Genomic DNA, 17,289 nt, shown 5'->3' with positions numbered 1-17,289 from the left:
TCCATCTGTCCATCCATCCATCTGTCCATCCGTCCATCCATCCATCCATTACTCCATCCATCCATCCATTCATCCATCCATCCATCCATCCATCCATCCATCCATCCATCCATATATCGATCCACTCTGTATTTTAAGTCAATACAACAAAACCAACATAATCCTAATTTCCTTTCATTTTGTCTTGTTTACTCAACTTTTGCAAACATCAGTTCCACTGACCTAAAATATCTGAAGTTAAGTGAGGCCTCGTCGATTTGAGTTGGTCTTTAAAAGGCTTTTTCGTTCACCCCCAAATAAATAAACACAAGCCTATAGCAGACGTGCTCCCTACACATCCCATAATCCTCAATAACTGCAAAGTATAAACCTACAGGTGGATCCATCCTCCCACACTTTACTTATCTCATTACGAGATCTGCCCCAGCGAGGCTAGAAAGTTCCCCCCTAAGTGCTCTCCGACTAGTGGCTGATAAATGACAGTCTTAAGTGCTCAGACATTCACTCTGACATATATAATTCAGCATGCTCAGTCAGCAGTGTCACTAAACAAACACACACACAAACACACACACACACACACACAAGATCCAGGAAATGATGTTTGATCAATACTGCGCTTTCAGGAATCCCAGCAGGCATGGCTGACCCGTCCCCCAATCCGAGTAGCGCGTTTACACAATCCATTTGAGAGACAGAAATACGGCGGCTTGTTAGGAGATATTTCATTTCCTCCGAGGCAACAGGTGCTTTGTGTTCGGGGATATTGAATCCTGCAAACAATCTACTACACGGGAGTGTCTGAGGTGTGGATTTGAATTGCAAATGGCTTCATCCGCCGGCAAAACTCCGGAGAAGGGCCACCGTTCTGCGGTCCGAGATGTTTGTGACAGACGCACAGAAATGATTTTAGGCAAAACTGGGATGTTTACTTCCAGTTGAGGTCTGGAAGTCAGCCGACGGAGTGTTGCAGCTGCTTAGACAAGCCACCTGTCAGTCAAAATGATGGGATAGTCAGGAGTGGACTGGGGAATGTGCCGTCCCCCTGTTGATTGAGTGGGAAATGTGGTTTTGCTGTTGTTGTTGCTGTCTTGTGTTGATCGATACTGAAGTCCGGCCGAGCAGAGAGCGTCATATTTTTTTTACTCGGACCTGTCTCTTGTTTTAAGTCTTGGCAAACTATACTGTCCTTTCTGTCATATTACATTCTGTAAAACTCAGGAAAGTGGAAGCTAGCCAGATCGCTCGGGATTTTTTTTTTCCGATGTGCTTTTTTCAAAGCTAGCAAACAAACATACAGGGGGAGAGTCCACACAGATATGAAATTTATGACATCATTTATCCGCTCTCATTCCATATTCCTGCATGACTGACTTTCATCTGGAGGAAATAGAAGCGAAGAACACTGTGGATGTGTTGTTTAAATACTCTACATTCTTCATGTGTTCAGCCAAAGCTGGTTAGGATAAGGGATAAGGATACAGTCACCCAAAACTGAACATTCTGTCATCATCTACTCAATCATCCTCCACTTGTCATGAAGCTGTTTGAGTTTCTTTTTGTTAAACACAAAAGAAGGTATTCTGAAGAATGTTGGAAACCTGTAACCATTGACTTCTACAGTATTTGTTTTTCTACTATGGAGATACATGGTTCTAACATTCTTTAAAATATCTTCTTTTGTGTTTAATAGACGAAAAAGGTTTGAAACTACTTGAGTGTGTGTAAATAGTAAAAAATGATCATTTTGGGGTGAACTATATCTTTGTACGCTATAAGTTTGAAATGACCAGGGGTGCATTTCCCAAACCACGCCATACCTCTGAACTATCATAGTACGATGCATCGTTTGGGAAAAGATCGATGTAGTGACCGTAGTTGCTTTATCGCAGATCCATCGTTTGAACCATGTTAGTTATAACCTAAAACATCCATAATGATGCTCTAAACTGGATGGAGTAACAACTTCTTGAGAGAAGAACCCCATAATTTCTTTGTGCAAATTATATTGTTTTACACGCAGACATATTTAAAAAACAATCCAATATTAGTTTTGGTAAAAACATACATTCACTTTCCATATTAATTTAAATGCATGTAAATAGCACATACAGGATATTATTGAGAACATTCCATATAAAACTATGAAGGGAACGCAATTGTTAATATAAAGATCACTAAACCTAAACTGTTGAAATACTTTTAAGAGACTTAATGTGTTCATGTTTGTGACTTTTGTGGGTTTTTTTTTTATCATTTTAAGTTTAATTGTTGGATCGTTAAAAAGGAATAGGGTATGGGGGATAACAGGGACTATGCTTCTAACTACAGCTCTAGAGGTGTAGTTGGAATTGTACAAGTTTGCGCCCCAGTCTGCTAATGTTCTTTGGAACGACGGATTTGGGAAATGTCAAATCAATGAACTGTTTGTAACGACGGATCTTGCCACCTTAGTTGGCTAACGATGGTTTTCGTAAACGCACCCCAGTGTAGATGTTGACTAAAACTGACATAAAAATGATAACTATATATATTTTTTATTATTCACTTTAAATAATGGAAAAAATGTTGCTTGAAATAAAATCTTTATATTGAAGTACTAAATTGACGAAACCTAAATAGAAAAATACGTAATATAGAAATATCAAAAAGATAAAATTGTCAAAAGAATAAATTAAATTCCTTAAATGAAAGTGAACACTTAAAATTATTTATGTAATATAATATAATATTTTATATATATATATATATATATATATATATATATATATATATATATATATATATATATATATATGATGATGAAAAATATCTTCTCTCCGTTAAACAGAAATTGGGGAAAAGGTAAAAAGGGGGGATATATATATATATTACAAAAACTTTTTTTGTAATTTAATAAGTTACTGATAATGAACTTGTCTTAAATATTATACAAAAATGTAAAGGTTCGTGGTGCAGTGGGCCTGAAAATGCTTAGGTTTGAATCCTACTTTGATTACAAAAAAAAAAATAGTTTTTGTTCTTGTGTTTCTATCACTCTAACATGACTATACCTACACACATTACTGCAAACAGCTTCCAAAACTCAATTTTGCTTAATAGGAGCCCTTAAGTCCGTTTTTTGCATTATAAGCAGATTTTTAAGCAGTATTAAGTCGTAAGAACGACACAGTGGCTCAGTGGTTAGTCTGGCTGGGTCAACTGGCGTTTCTGTGTGGAGTTTGCATGTTCTCCCCGTGTTGGCGTGGGTTTCCTACGGGTGCTCCGGTTTCCCCCACAGTCCAAAGACAGGCGGTACAGGTGAATTGGATGAAGTAAATTGGCCATAGTGAATGAGTGCGTGTTTGAATGCGAGAGTGTATGGGTGTTTCCCCTAACTGTGGATGGCTGGAAGGGCATCCTCTGTGTAAAACATGTCAGAATAGTTGGTGGTTCATAACACTGTGGTGACCCCTGATAAATAAGAGACTAAGCCAAAGGAAAATTAATGAGTCAAGTAATAAAATCCTTTCAGACAAAGTATATAAATATTATAGATGCAATTTAAGTACAATAATTATGATGTAATTAGTAATTATTCATTTTGAAGTCACCCAAATGTTTTTCAATCACGTTCCTGGAGGACCACCAGCACTGCATGTTTTGGTTGTCTGCTTTGGCTTTTAAACCTATTACCGGTCTTTCAGTCTCTCCTAATGAGCTGATCATCTGAATCAGGTGTGTTTGGTTAAGGAGTTGTTGGTCCTCCAGGAATGTGGTTGAGACACTTGCTGTGTCCCAAATGGCACACTATACACTATGCACTTCTGCACTTACACACTCAACAGGATGGTGTATGTATGTAGTGTCATACCAAATGGCACACTAATGTTTTTTTACTAAGCGGAAATTCAAACCGTTTCCCTAATGACGTTTGACGGTTGCCAAATCAGTGAAATAAACAACCGAATTATCAAATAATACCTGCCGTGAGTATAACCGCATTCACCATCGGGAGGCGCTATAATCACTCTCGTAGAAGAATTTTGCTTTCACCATCCAAAATAAATAAAGTTATCCAACATGTGCGTCCGATAGCTCTGCCCCTTCCGCTACATAAGCAAACCTGCGGTCGTTGAGTGCGTGAAGTGTCCATCATTACACACTTCATTTTAGCGACTGAATGAGTGCATCATCCGGGTAATTAAAGTGCACTTATTATTTTTAGAGTTTTCAGTGTGAACGCACTACTTACACTATTCATACTACAAAATGGCGTAGAATAGTGCATAAGTATGCGATTTGGGACGCAGTAACTGACTTACCCAACCCTGCTCCATATTGTGAATGATGTAACATGCTTGTCCCCTACACCCCAACTCGTTCTTTACGTTCTGCTGACTCTGGCTTTCTCGCTGTCCCTCGGTACCACCTCTCTTCAATGGGGGCAGATCATTTAGTGTTATTGCACCCAAACTCTGGAACTCTCTACCACGCTCACTCCGCTCTGCTAATAATATTTCTGAATTCAAATCCTTACTTAAGACTCACTTATTTTTTGAATGCTTCGCTTCTGACCTGCCAAACTGACTACTTTATCTGATCCAACTCCACTCTGCTCATTTGTCTCCTTTGTGTTATCCCAGTTTGTTACATTTGACTTCATGTATGTTTGTTTATCTTTTTGTCGCATTCCTTGTTAAGTGTCCTTGAGCTCTGAAAAGGCGCTATATAAATAAAATTATTATTAATGTATGTAATTTAAAAAAAAAGAAGCTTTCTTTCATCAGTGTTTTTGTACTGATGTATTTTCTGCACCACTTAAGCTCTGGGAATGAAAAATATGATCTTGCCAAATCATATCAGAGCCTGACATGTTTCATTCATTGTTTCTCCCCATCACAAACCAACAGACGAGCAGAATAACGAGCTGGAATCCTCCAGGAAAATGTCAGCTATTAAATTGCAGCAGCGTATATTCTATGACCTGTTGAAGTCAATCTAAAATATGTTAGAATGTTAGCGACAGATGATTTACTCACTCACTCTCATGTCATTCCAATCCTGACTGCTTTTCTTCTGAAGAACATAAAAGACGATGTAATTATAGAGGAAAAAACATCATCACATTGCCGTCAGAGTACGATTTGTGTCTCTTAGAAGAAAGAAAATCATACAGGTTTAAAATTGTATGAGGGCGAGTACATGATTTTCTCTTTTCTTTTGACTGAGCTGTCCCTTTAAATGCATTCTGCTGTGTTGATTGCGTTGATATCACCGTTCAGTCTTCAGCTTTTCTTTTTTTTCCCCTCTTGTTTATCTCGTAACATAATTCAAATTCACTGATTAGGCTGAACCCTGCACTGCTATCTCACTTATCTTTCGCTATAGTTGGCTTTCACTGTCACATAAAATCTGTGAGCGTAATTACACCAGAGAGAGGAAATCTCCCAGAATGACTCTCTCTCTCTCTTTTTCTCCATATGAGAGCTGTTTTTATAGGCCAGACTGCATCGGTCCCTTTAAACTCAAAACAAAACACACGTAGCCATCATCCTCGTATGGGAAACCTGAAGGATGGGAGCTGCGTTCCTGATTATTTTCTCCTAATGTTTTGCTTGTCATATCTGTATTGACAGAAAGCCCTGTGTTTACCACTTTGGGGGATTGGGCTATCAATATTTATGTCGCCACAACAATAAATTTCCATTTTTAATGCAAGGCTGATGCCAGAAACGTCTTTGACTCATATCTGCAGTTCGGTGCTGTAGAAACTGTCCTACATCCAAATGCGTGTGAACAAGGATAGAGAGGGCATTTGCTCCTTGGAGAAGCTGGACTTTGTTTTTTTTTTTTTACGGTGGACGCCAAAGGCTGGCTGAACTGCCTACTTATTGATTTGCCCAGGGCTAGAGAGATGATTTCTAATACAACCGGAAATCCAGGAACTAGAAACGGATGTCTATGATATGAATAATGTTTGCTCTTCAGCCCGAGGCACTAATCGTTTGTCCAAAACTGGAGACTTGCTAACAATAGTGTTGTATGGTCCATTCCTGTTTATGCACTAAGCTCATCTAATCAAGTGAAACCCACTTAAGTTCATACTAGTTCAGTCCATCCAGTTCAGTTTAAAGTAGTCTAGACCAGTTCAGTTGATTATCAACTACAAATAATGCAAGGTTTAAGGATTGAGGTCATCTAATCCATCTAACATTATTTAATTTAGTCTAACTAGTTCAATTCAGTCAAGTGTAGTGTAGACCTATCCGTTGTAGTCAATTGTTTTCCAATCTAGTTAAGGTTGAACTAATCAAATTTAGCCATCCCACTTTAGCCCAATCTGGTCCAGTTCTGTACATTCAAATCTATATCAAAGTTGTCTAGCCTAGTCGATCTAGTCCAGTAAAATCAACATAAGTCTATAGTTGGCAGCATTGCAGTCTTGTCCAGTTTCTAAATCCAAATCAGTCCAAAATTGTCTAGCTCAGTCCAGACTTTCACCACCTCCAATCCAGTATGTTTTATAGACTGAAATAATCTAATCTGATTTAGCTCACTGTAGTCTATTCTTGTCCAGTCTAATTCAGTTAAAAGTAGTCTAGCCCAGTTACATTTTTATTTATTTATTTTAATTCCTAAGTTCTGCTGCTTGGTGCATGTGCTGAATTTTCCTTGCCAATCTTAAGCCAATTGTAATCGTTTGTTTTAGTTCAATTCGGAGTTTCCACAACCCCTTGCAGAGCACAGGGGATCAGAGTGAGCGCTCCTACTGGACCCCACCCTGATCCAGCCCAGTTCAATTTAACTGGACTGATCAACTACAAATAGTGCAAGTTAGTGCAAAGGTTAGTCCAATCTGGTCCAGTTCTATACATTCCAGTCTAATCTAATTCAAATTTGTCTAGCCTAGTCAATCAAGTCAAGTTAAATCAACATAAGTTTATAGTTGGCAGCATTGTAGTCTAGTCCAGTTTCTAAATCCAAATCAGTCCAAAATTGTCTAGCTTATTTCAGACTTTCACCACCTCCAATCCAGTTAGTTGGCAGCAATGTAGTCTAGTCCAGTTTATAGGTAGTTTATAGTTAATATAGACTGCACTGGTCAAGTCTAGTCCACTCCAAGTCAGTCCAGAATGGTCTAGCTCAGTCCAGACTTTCACTACCTCCAATCCAGTATGTTTTATAATCATCTAATCTAAGATAGCTTACTGTAGTCCATTCTTCTTCAGTCTAATTCAGTTTACAGTTGTCTAGCCCCATTTAGTTTAACTGGACTGATCAACTACAATAATGCATGTTAGTGCAAGGTTTGTTAATTGAGGTCATCTAATCCATCTAAAGCTGTTTAGTTGAGTCAAACTACTTTAATTAAATCCACTGCATTCTATCCCAATCCATTATAGACCCTTCAGTTGGGGTTGAACAAATCAAATCTAGCCTAGCTCAGTTTAGTCCAATCTAGTCCAGTTTAGTACATTCCAGTCAGATCTCATTCAAAGTTGTCTAGTTTAGACAATCTAGTCCAGTAAAATCAACCTAAGTCTAGTTGGCAGCAATGTAGTCTAGTTCAGTTTATAGATAGTGTGTAGTCAATATAGACTGCACTGGTCAAGTCTGGTTGGAAGCAATGTAACCTAGCCTTATTCACTTCTGTCACTACTGGTCAAGTCCAGTCCAATCCAAATCAATCCAAAATGGTCGAGTTCAGTCCAGACCTTTATCAAATCAAATCTAGTATAGTTTATTGACAGAATATAATCTAGCTTACTTCAGTCAATTCCTGTCCAGTACAATTCAGTTCAAAATCTATCGTATCATCTAAATTCATCTTGTTTACTTGAGTCCATACTAGTCCAGTTTTACCCATTCTTGTTTAGTCAATTCCAAATACATCCGAGTAGCCCAGATTTGTTCATTCTAGTATGATCCTTGTTCAATATTAAAGTTGAAGCTATTTAGTCTAGTGCAAGCAGTCCAATGTAGGTCCAATGTAGTCTAGCCCACTTCATTATAGTCCATTGTAGTCTAGTCCAGTTTAGGTTGAGCTCATTAAATCTCACCTAGCCCACTTTAGTTCATACTAGTCCAGTTTTGCTCATTTTTGTCTACTCTAATCCAATTAAGTCCAAGTAGCCCAATTATAGTTCAGTTTATCCTAATCCCTGGTACAGGTTAAATTTGAATCCATATAAACTAGTATAAATACTACTGCAGTCCAATTCAATTATGTCCAATGTAGTCTAGCCAAGTCCAATGTAGTCTAGCCAAGTCCAATGTAGTCTAGCCAAGTCCAATGTAGTCTAGCCAGGTCCATTGTAGCCCATTGAAGTCCAATCCAGCGTTGGCTAATCTCATCGAGTCTAGCCTAGCCTTTAGTCCAATCTGATCCAGTTCAATTAGTATTAGTACATTCCGGTGAAATATAAGTAAACGTTGTCTAACCTAGTAAGGCTAGTCCAGTAATATCTAAAACTTAAGTCTATAGTTGGCAGCAATGTAGTCTAGCTAATGGGCAGAGTTCATTTAATGTAGCCTAATACTCCTTTTTTAACTGTCTAGTTCAGTCCATTTTAGCGCAATCCAGTCTTTCATCAACTATCGTAACCAGCCCAATCTTATTAACTTATGTCTTGTCCAGAAAAATCCACCTAGATTTATTCCAGTTTTTCCCATCTATCGTCTAGTTAAGAGCATACCAGTTTAACCCCGCCTAGTCCAACCCATTAAGGTCCCATTATCTATTAGAGCCATCGGATGATTGCTTATGACTTTGGCATCAGGCAATGGCAGGTGGCATTTGTCTTAATGAATATATCATAGACTTGTGTCATGAAACGCATAATCAAAGCTTAGTAAAGGAAGTAATAACTTTCCCATTAGCAAGAAATGAGGAATAAACCGCAGTCGATGAGACCTGACGGTTTTATGACTACGGTATTAAGTAATGACACACATCATAGACTCATTACCGCATTGGATCTTTTCTCTCTTTTACAGGGTTGTAAATGGACTCGGTCATGGGAGCTACTGCTTCGCGCTCCTGCGCTCCATCCCAGCTGTTTTTTACGTGGTTTTGGTCACGGCTCTCCGATACCACCTCTTCATCTGGAGCGTGTTTTCACCCAAACTCTTGTACGAGGCCATGCACACCCTCATCACCACCGTCGTGTGTTTGTTTTTTACCTTTATGGATCAAGATCGCTCGACCAGACCATGAACACAAGGCCAGAACCAAAGTCAAACTCAGGTACAGAACAAACTGTGAAGCTGGAGTTTCGTGTATACCAGAAGGCGAAACTAATCGACTTTGTGTTGAAGGAGAAGCGTTATTTAAAAAGGTCTAAGGTGTAATTTTATGGGTGAAAGAGGTTGAGATTTCAGAGCTCACATTGAGATTTGGCTCGCTTTACCGACTTTAACTGATTATTGTTATTTTTCAATAGTGCAGATGATATACGGCACAACTTGTTGACGTATTTATGATCATCTGTATCCTCTATGCAGTTTGTTTCCCTCCTAAAGCTTTACAGATAAAGCAGAGTGTGATTCTTTCTTGGTATCTTTTGCAATTTCCGTTCCTGACCGTAGCTTCACCTCTGAAATAATACGAGATAAGATGCATCATTAATAACTCTCCCCTCCCTGAGATCGCAGCTGATGTAAACTCCTCACTTGAAAGCTTTAAGATATCTTAAAAAGTCTTTTAAATCGTGTCGAAACACAGATACATGTGACGTTTGAGTTGGGAATGTGAATTGTAAACTGATTTATCTTGGTAAGTGGTTTTTGCTTATGTTAGCACATTTAGATCTGATTAATAATAAAACAAACCATTTTTTTCAATGAGAGTAAATCTTTTCCGCATGCTTTTTTAAATGTGTGATTCAAATAATTTTCCTTTCCGATTTGTCTTGTTTTGGTGCTGTTTTAAAGTAAGGAACTGTTATTTATACAGAGATACTAACAGCTTGATGTTACTTTACGAGATGCAGTAAGCAATACCTTTTGTCACTCGGTTTCTATCCTCATCACGATGTGTTGCTGCACCACAGTGAAATCTCTCTGGCTCAAAACATTGATCCCATGTATGATTATTATGGTCTGGCTTATTTTGTTGATGCATCTTTGTTTTGACGAATTCTGCTGTGAAAATGTCTGATAAGATCAAAAATGGGAAGTTTTTTTTTTTGTTTTTTGTTGTTGTTTTCCTGAAAGAAACCTCTATTTCTTACCAAGGCTACGTTTATTTCATGAGAAATAAAGTAATGAAAATGTAAATCTTATTATATTAAAATATTTAATTAAATATTATGTGGCCTCAATGCAAATGTTACTCATTCACATTAAATTGCACATTATTTAATGTGTTCCTCATGTTTATTTTATTTTATTTAAATAAGTTTTGGTTCTTGCAACACATTTCAAAACAAGTTTTGAACAGTAAAGCATTTTTTACTTTGTAATGTTGCCATTTCTTTTCACAACACTTAAAAGACATAGGGAAGACACCAAGTGATGAAGTGTTTCAGGTGAAATTGTGTCCTGTTCTTCACAGGGTCTTCGTTATCGCATTTTGTGCCACACATTCTCTATTAGAGACAGGTCAGGACTGCAGGCAGGCCAGTCAAGTACCTGTATCTTCTACCTCTAAAGCCTGGACTTTGTAATGAGTGCAGAATGTGGTTTTCCAGGCGTCCCTGGAAAAGAACAACCCCACACTATGACAAACCCTAGGCTTTTAGACTTGTTGCTCAATGCAAACATTACTTATTAATAAATTTTCCATGCATTTTTTAGTTTAATTTTAAATTCAATTTCAGTTCTTTAAATGTTTAAAGTTATAATAATTTTTTTTTTTTAAACCTTTTTTGTGATTAATTTGACTGATTTGGACTCACCAGACAGTGCTAGCAAGACCTTATTAAAAATGTTTTGACAAACTAAACTTGACAATGAAATTAATAAAGATTTGAAGCTAAATAAAAAATGTGTTTTGGAAAACCCTTGCTGTATCATTTTGAAACTTGATTTTTTGTTTTTTTTCAGCACCAGTCCCTGGGGAAAAATGAAGATGAAGTCAGAATTAATAAACCTCCTGATTTATTACCACAACCCACCCCCCCCCCCCCCACCCGTTTATTTTTTTCTCCCAATTTCTGTTTAATGGAGAGAAGACATTTTCAACACATTTCTAAACATAATAGATTTAATAGCTTATTTCTAATAACATATTTATTTAATCTTTGTCATGATGGCAGCACACCATTGTTTTTTTTGTGAAATTCCTAATAAGTTTGATGCGTCAAATGACCTCTTCGTATTCGAAAAAACTAAAGTTGGATCCTAAATGGCCGACTTCAAAATGGCCACCATGGTCCCCACCCATCTTGATAAGTTTGCCCCCTCACATATACTAATGTGCCACAAACAGGTTGTTAATATCACCAACTCTTCCCATTTTATAAATGTGTATCCACCCACCCTGTATGTTTATATATATATATATATATATATATATATATATATATATATATATATATATATATATATATATATATGTGTGTGTGTGTGTGTGTGTGTGTATGTATATATATATATATATATATATATATATATATATATATATATATATATATATATATATATATATATATATATATATTTTTTTTTTTTTTTTTACCAATAGGTGGTGCTGCAAAACATAAGCTATGTCTTATTTCAGAAGGAGATAACAACTGCCGTTAAAAAGTAATCAAATTTTTAAATAATTCTTTTTCAAAGGAGTTTTAAACTTATTTTAGGCAATCTGAAGACAAAGCAAGTTTTACAAAAGCTGGAAAAATACTTCCTTTGATCCGTACATGTTCACAGAAAAAAGGTAAACTGTCTATAAAATCACTTTTTAGTAAGACATCTCATACTTCTTTTGTTTTTAAACGACGCCCTTCAAAGTGATTGGGAAACGTTGACGCTTACACTCCCATGTGAATAGGCCATAACAGCTTGTCGGAAGTGCATGTAATTACCATAAGGATTTTTTGGCAAGAAGATTTGCTTAGTCAATCCGACTAAATCTATACTGTAAATCAAAAGTAATGTAAATAAAATATATTAGTTTTAAATCATTTAGCTTAAAACACTCAGCAAAAATCTTTAATGAGTTAATAACGAGCTCCTCTTCATTTCGCCTCTGTTGATCTGTGGGTCCCGATAATTGCTGCTTGCAGTTATCTTTATTATCTCTGCCTCTATTATGTTAAGCATTAAACATTATTTACCGTGAAAACGCTGAGACAGGATGCAATTACTTTCCCAAAAATAGTCCATTCTCCCTCAAAATTAGAGCTCTTGTTAAGGATTGTGGAATCATCGGCGTAACAGATGCTGTTAGCGAGTGAAGGAGGAGCTGTAGGCGTTGAAATGTCCCAGCAGTGCACTACATCCACATGCTGCTTTGACCTTTTGATTGGCCTGAGGAGTTGATTTGTAACCTAATGGCTTTTTGAACTGCAGGCATCCTCCAGGGAAAGAGAGGAGAGAGAGGAGACTTTCTCCCACCGGACTAAACATGGTCTGGATGCTCACTGTGACCTCTGGGCCTCTTTTCACATGTCTGGGTTTCTCAGAAATGGAAGTCCTCATTGTTGGTAAACTTGGAGTACAACAATAACAATAACAAAAATTACAATCCTATTTGCTGAAATAATATTTTTGAGGCGTTCTATGGTAGTCTACTATGTTAATAATGTTTATTTTCTGTTTGAGTTTCTGTTCTGGCGTGTGAAAATCGGCATTCATACTTGTTTTGAAGCTGTGGCGGGTCAGTTTTTTTCTTTCTGCTCAGCGGGTGTAAATCTGTGAAGGGCGAGCAGCAGAAGCATAAGAAAGCTGTGGCTTTAAAGCTCTCCAGACTGATTCTGTAGCCTGTCCATCATCTTCATCTGTGTCTGTCAGCGAGCAGGAGAAGCCGGGCTGTTTTTAATGCTTTTCTCGCTGCTCTGCTGTCCATCGTCCCCTGCTGTCTGTCCTCTTTCACAGTTCCTGTCCTGCTCTGTAAACACTTATCTGTCATTGAGCAGAGATTCCTCTAACTGGACCATCACCACTGCTTATTTATTTTAGCATATGCACTCGAGGTCAGAACTATTAGCCCTCCTGTTAAATCAGATTTCTAATTTCTGTTTAATGTAGAGATGTTTTTTCGACACATTTCTGATCATAATAGTTTTAATAACTGCTTTCCTTTATCTTTGCCATGATGACAGTAAATAATATTTAACTATATATTGTTCAGGATACTGGCGAGGCAGTGGCGCAGTAGGTAGTGCTGTCGCCTCACAGCAAGAAGGTCGCTGGTTCGAACCTCGGCTCAGTTGGCGTTTCTGTGTGGAGTTTGCATGTTCTCCCTGCCTTCGCGTGGGTTTCCTCCGGGTGCTCCGGTTTCCCCCACAGTCCAGAGACATGCGGTACAGGTGAATTGGGTAGGCTAAATTGTCCGTAGCGTGTGAATGTGTGTGTGGATGTTTCCCAGAGATGGGTTGCGGCTGGAAGGGCATCCGCTGCTTAAAAACTTGCTGGATAAGTTGGCGGTTCATTCCGCTGTGGCAACCCCGGATTAATAAAGGGACTAAGCCGACAAGAAAATGAATGAATGAATGTTCAAGATACTACAACCCCAAATCAGATAAAGTTGTGACAGCATGGAAAATGATAATAAAAAAAGAATGAAGGGTTATCTAAATTTACTTTGACTTGTATTTAATTGCAGACAATGCAACAAACAGTATTAAATGTGTTCCTCTTAATAATAATAATAATAATAATATTACATTTTATTTATATTGCGCTTTTCTCAGACTCAAATCGCTAAAAAGAGCATCAAAACAAGAACATGAAATACACAAAAAAGTAAGAATGATAATAATGATAAAAAATACATATTAAAAAGAAGCCTTATAAGTTATAATATATAACTTATAATATATAAGCAATAATAAAAAGATACTTTTTAAGAAGTTTCTTAAAACAGTCCAGGGAACTGGCGCTCCTGATGTTACCGTACGTTCACACCGAAAGCGGCGAGAGTCAAAGTAGCCGGAAGTCATTCATTTTCAATGAGAGCCGGCGGCGATAAGCGGCGAGGAGCAGCGCGTCTTCGCCGGCGTGAGTGTCGAGAAGAGTGGAAATGAAGTCAACTTTATGGTAATGAGCTATGACGCGATTCGGCGGCAAGCAATCAGAATGAAGACGTCCATCGCTTGATAGCAGTTCAGAGAACACAGACCTGTGAACTTTGGTTCCGACCACAGTTGTTCCCAAGGGTTTGATTATTGCGGTCGCCGGATTTCCAATTATTTAAATTTTTTTCCTACTGGAACATACATTAAATAAGTTACTGGCGAGTTACTGATGTTCATTAATGATATATAAATTTATCTTAAAAAAGCGAACAGTATTTAATGTGTTCCTCTTAATAATAATAATAATAATACATTTTATTTATATTGCGCTTTTCTCAGACTCAAATCGCTAAAAAGAGCATCAAAACACAGAAGAACATGAAATACACAAAAAAGTAAGAATGATAATAATGATAAAAAATACATATTAAAAAGAAGCCTTATAAGTTATAATATATAACTTATAATATATAAGCAATAATAAAAAGATACGTTTTAAGAAGTTTCTTAAAACAGTCCAGGGAACTGGCGCTCCTGATGTTACCGTACGTTCACACCGAAAGCGGCGATAGCGTCAAAGTAGCCGGAAGTCATTCATTTTCAATGAGAGCCGGCGGCGATAAGCGGCGAGGAGCAGCGCGGCGCGTCTTCGCCGGCGTGAGCGTCGAGGAGAGATGAAATGAAGTCAACTTTATGGTAATGAGCTATGACGCGATTCGGCGGCAAGCAATCAGAATGAAGACGTCCATCGCTTGATAGCAGTTCAGAGAACACAGACCTGTGAACTTTGGTTCCGACCACAGTTGTTCCCAAGGGTTTGATTATTGCGGTCGCCGGATTTCCAATTATTTAATTTTTTTTCCTACAGGAACATACATTAAATAAGTTACTGGCGAGTTACTGATGTTCATTAATGATATATAAAATTATCTTAAAAAAGCGAACAGTATTTAATGTGTTCCTCTTAATAATAATAATAATAATAATAATAATAATAATAATACATTTTATTTATATTGCGCTTTTCTCAGACTCAAATCGCTAAAAAGAGCATCAAAACACAGAAGAACATGAAATACACAAAAAAGTAAGAATGATAATAATGATAAAAAATACATATTAAAAAGAAGCCTTATAAGTTATAATATATAACTTATAATATATAAGCAATAATAAAAAGATACTTTTTAAGAAGTTTCTTAAAACAGTCCAGGGAACTGGCGCTCCTGATGTTACCGTACGTTCACACCGAAAGCGGCGAGAGCGTCAAAGTAGCCGGAAGTCATTCATTTTCAATGAGAGCCGGCGGCGATAAGCGGCGAGGAGCAGCGCGTCTTCGCCGGTGTGAGTGTCGAGAAGAGTGGAAATGAAGTCAACTTTATGGTAATGAGCTATGACGCGATTCGGCGGCAAGCAATCAGAATGAAGACGTCCATCGCTTGATAGCAGTTCAGAGAACACAGACCTGTGAACTTTGGTTCCGACCACAGTTGTTCCCAAGGGTTTGATTATTGCGGTCGCCGGATTTCCAATTATTTAAATTTTTTTCCTACTGGAACATACATTAAATAAGTTACTGGCGAGTTACTGATGTTCATTAATGATATATAAATTTATCTTAAAAAAGCGAACAGTATTTAATGTGTTCCTCTTAATAATAATAATAATAATACATTTTATTTATATTGCGATTTTCTCAGACTCAAATCGCTAAAAAGAGCATCAAAACACAGAAGAACATGAAATACACAAAAAAGTAAGAATGATAATAATGATAAAAAATACATATTAAAAAGAAGCCTTATAAGTTATAATATATAACTTATAGTATATAAGCAATAATAAAAAGATACGTTTTAAGAAGTTTCTTAAAACAGTCCAGGGAACTGGCGCTCCTGATGTTACCGTACGTTCACACCGAAAGCGGCGATAGCGTCAAAGTAGTCCGAAGTCATTCATTTTCAATGAGAGCTGGCGGCGATAGGCGGCGAGGAGCAGCGCGGCGCGTCTTCGCCGGCGTGAGCGTCGAGGAGAGTTGAAATGAAGTCAACTTTATGGTAATGAGCTATGACGCGGTTCGGCGGCAAGCAATCAGAATGAAGACGTCCATCGCTTGATAGCAGTTCAGAGAACACAGACCTGTGAACTTTGGTTCCGACCACAGTTGTTCCCAAGGGTTTGATTATTGCGGTCGCCGGATTTCCAATTATTTAAATTTTTTTCCTACAGGAACATACATTAAATAAGTTACTGGCGAGTTACTGATGTTCATTAATGATATATAAATTTATCTTAAAAAAGCGGGAATCTCACGCGATGTGACAGTACAAAACAGTACTGCTGCTTCAGGATATTTCAGACATATGGACACATATTGGATAAATAGAGCAAAGCCACACCACACGCAACTTGATCTTCCATTGTTGTATGAATTTGATAAGAAGCGCGCAACATTTTCACGCTAGAAACATGTTTTATGCAGGAATGTAACTGATATGCTGCAACGGCTCCTTTAAATATGAGATCAATGTAGTGAGTTTTGACACTCTCGCCGCAGGAGCTGAAGGCAGAGAGCGTTGTCGCAGGGGCGGCCAGAGCGACCTTGGACGCTCTCGCCGCTTTCGGTGTGAACGTACGGTTAGACTGTTGTTGGAGACCCTTACAACCAAGATATATATTATAGCCCATATTATATATTTCATGTATAATATGGGCTCTTTAATTTAAATGGATGTTTACTTCATTCTCCCACACACACACACAGAGAGAGAGGGAGAGAGAGAGAGAGATTTTCTGCAGAAGTTGAAGAATCACATGTTTATTTTCCTCTTTTTCTCTGAAGAAAGTTTCTCTATTTGAATCCGGTGTTTGTAGGTTTAAGCGTCTGAAAAAAGCTTTCAGGTTCCTCCGCCTCAGCAGGATTTCGGGATGTGTTTGTGTTGTGTGTGTGTATTAATGGGGCTGTCAGAGAGCCAAAGGTTTGTGTTTAGGAGGAGAATGAAGCTTATAGGAGCGCCGCCGCTCACCTGCGCTGGATGGCAGCTAGAGATAGTGATTTCCCCTCATTTAATCCCTCATTTAAGCAGAGCTCGGTGTGACGACGGGCGAATATCTCTGACCGGCCATC

General features: G+C 37.8%; 2 protein-coding genes across 3 annotated transcripts in view; one reads left to right on the top strand and one right to left on the bottom strand.

The window, feature by feature from the left end:
- Positions 1-10,304, top strand: part of pigg (phosphatidylinositol glycan anchor biosynthesis class G (EMM blood group)) — a 227,725-nt gene extending 217,421 nt beyond the window's left edge. For both annotated transcript variants that reach the window (XM_087281054.1, XM_087281053.1), the window contains exon 13: positions 8,980-10,304. In XM_087281054.1, the coding sequence (XP_087137180.1) occupies positions 8,980-9,199 (220 nt within the window). In that variant the 3' untranslated portion in view covers positions 9,200-10,304. The remainder of the gene's footprint in view (positions 1-8,979) is intronic.
- The window catches only part of LOC147833832 (uncharacterized), an 863,518-nt gene that overhangs the window by 615,160 nt on the left and 231,069 nt on the right, over positions 1-17,289 (bottom strand). The window lies entirely within an intron of this gene.

This window comes from Danio rerio, chromosome 14 (assembly GCF_052040795.2).
Source record: "Danio rerio strain M-AB ecotype USA chromosome 14, GRCz13ab, whole genome shotgun sequence".
NCBI classification, from domain to species: domain Eukaryota; kingdom Metazoa; phylum Chordata; class Actinopteri; order Cypriniformes; family Danionidae; genus Danio; species Danio rerio.
This window is presented reverse-complemented; position numbering and strand designations above follow the sequence as displayed.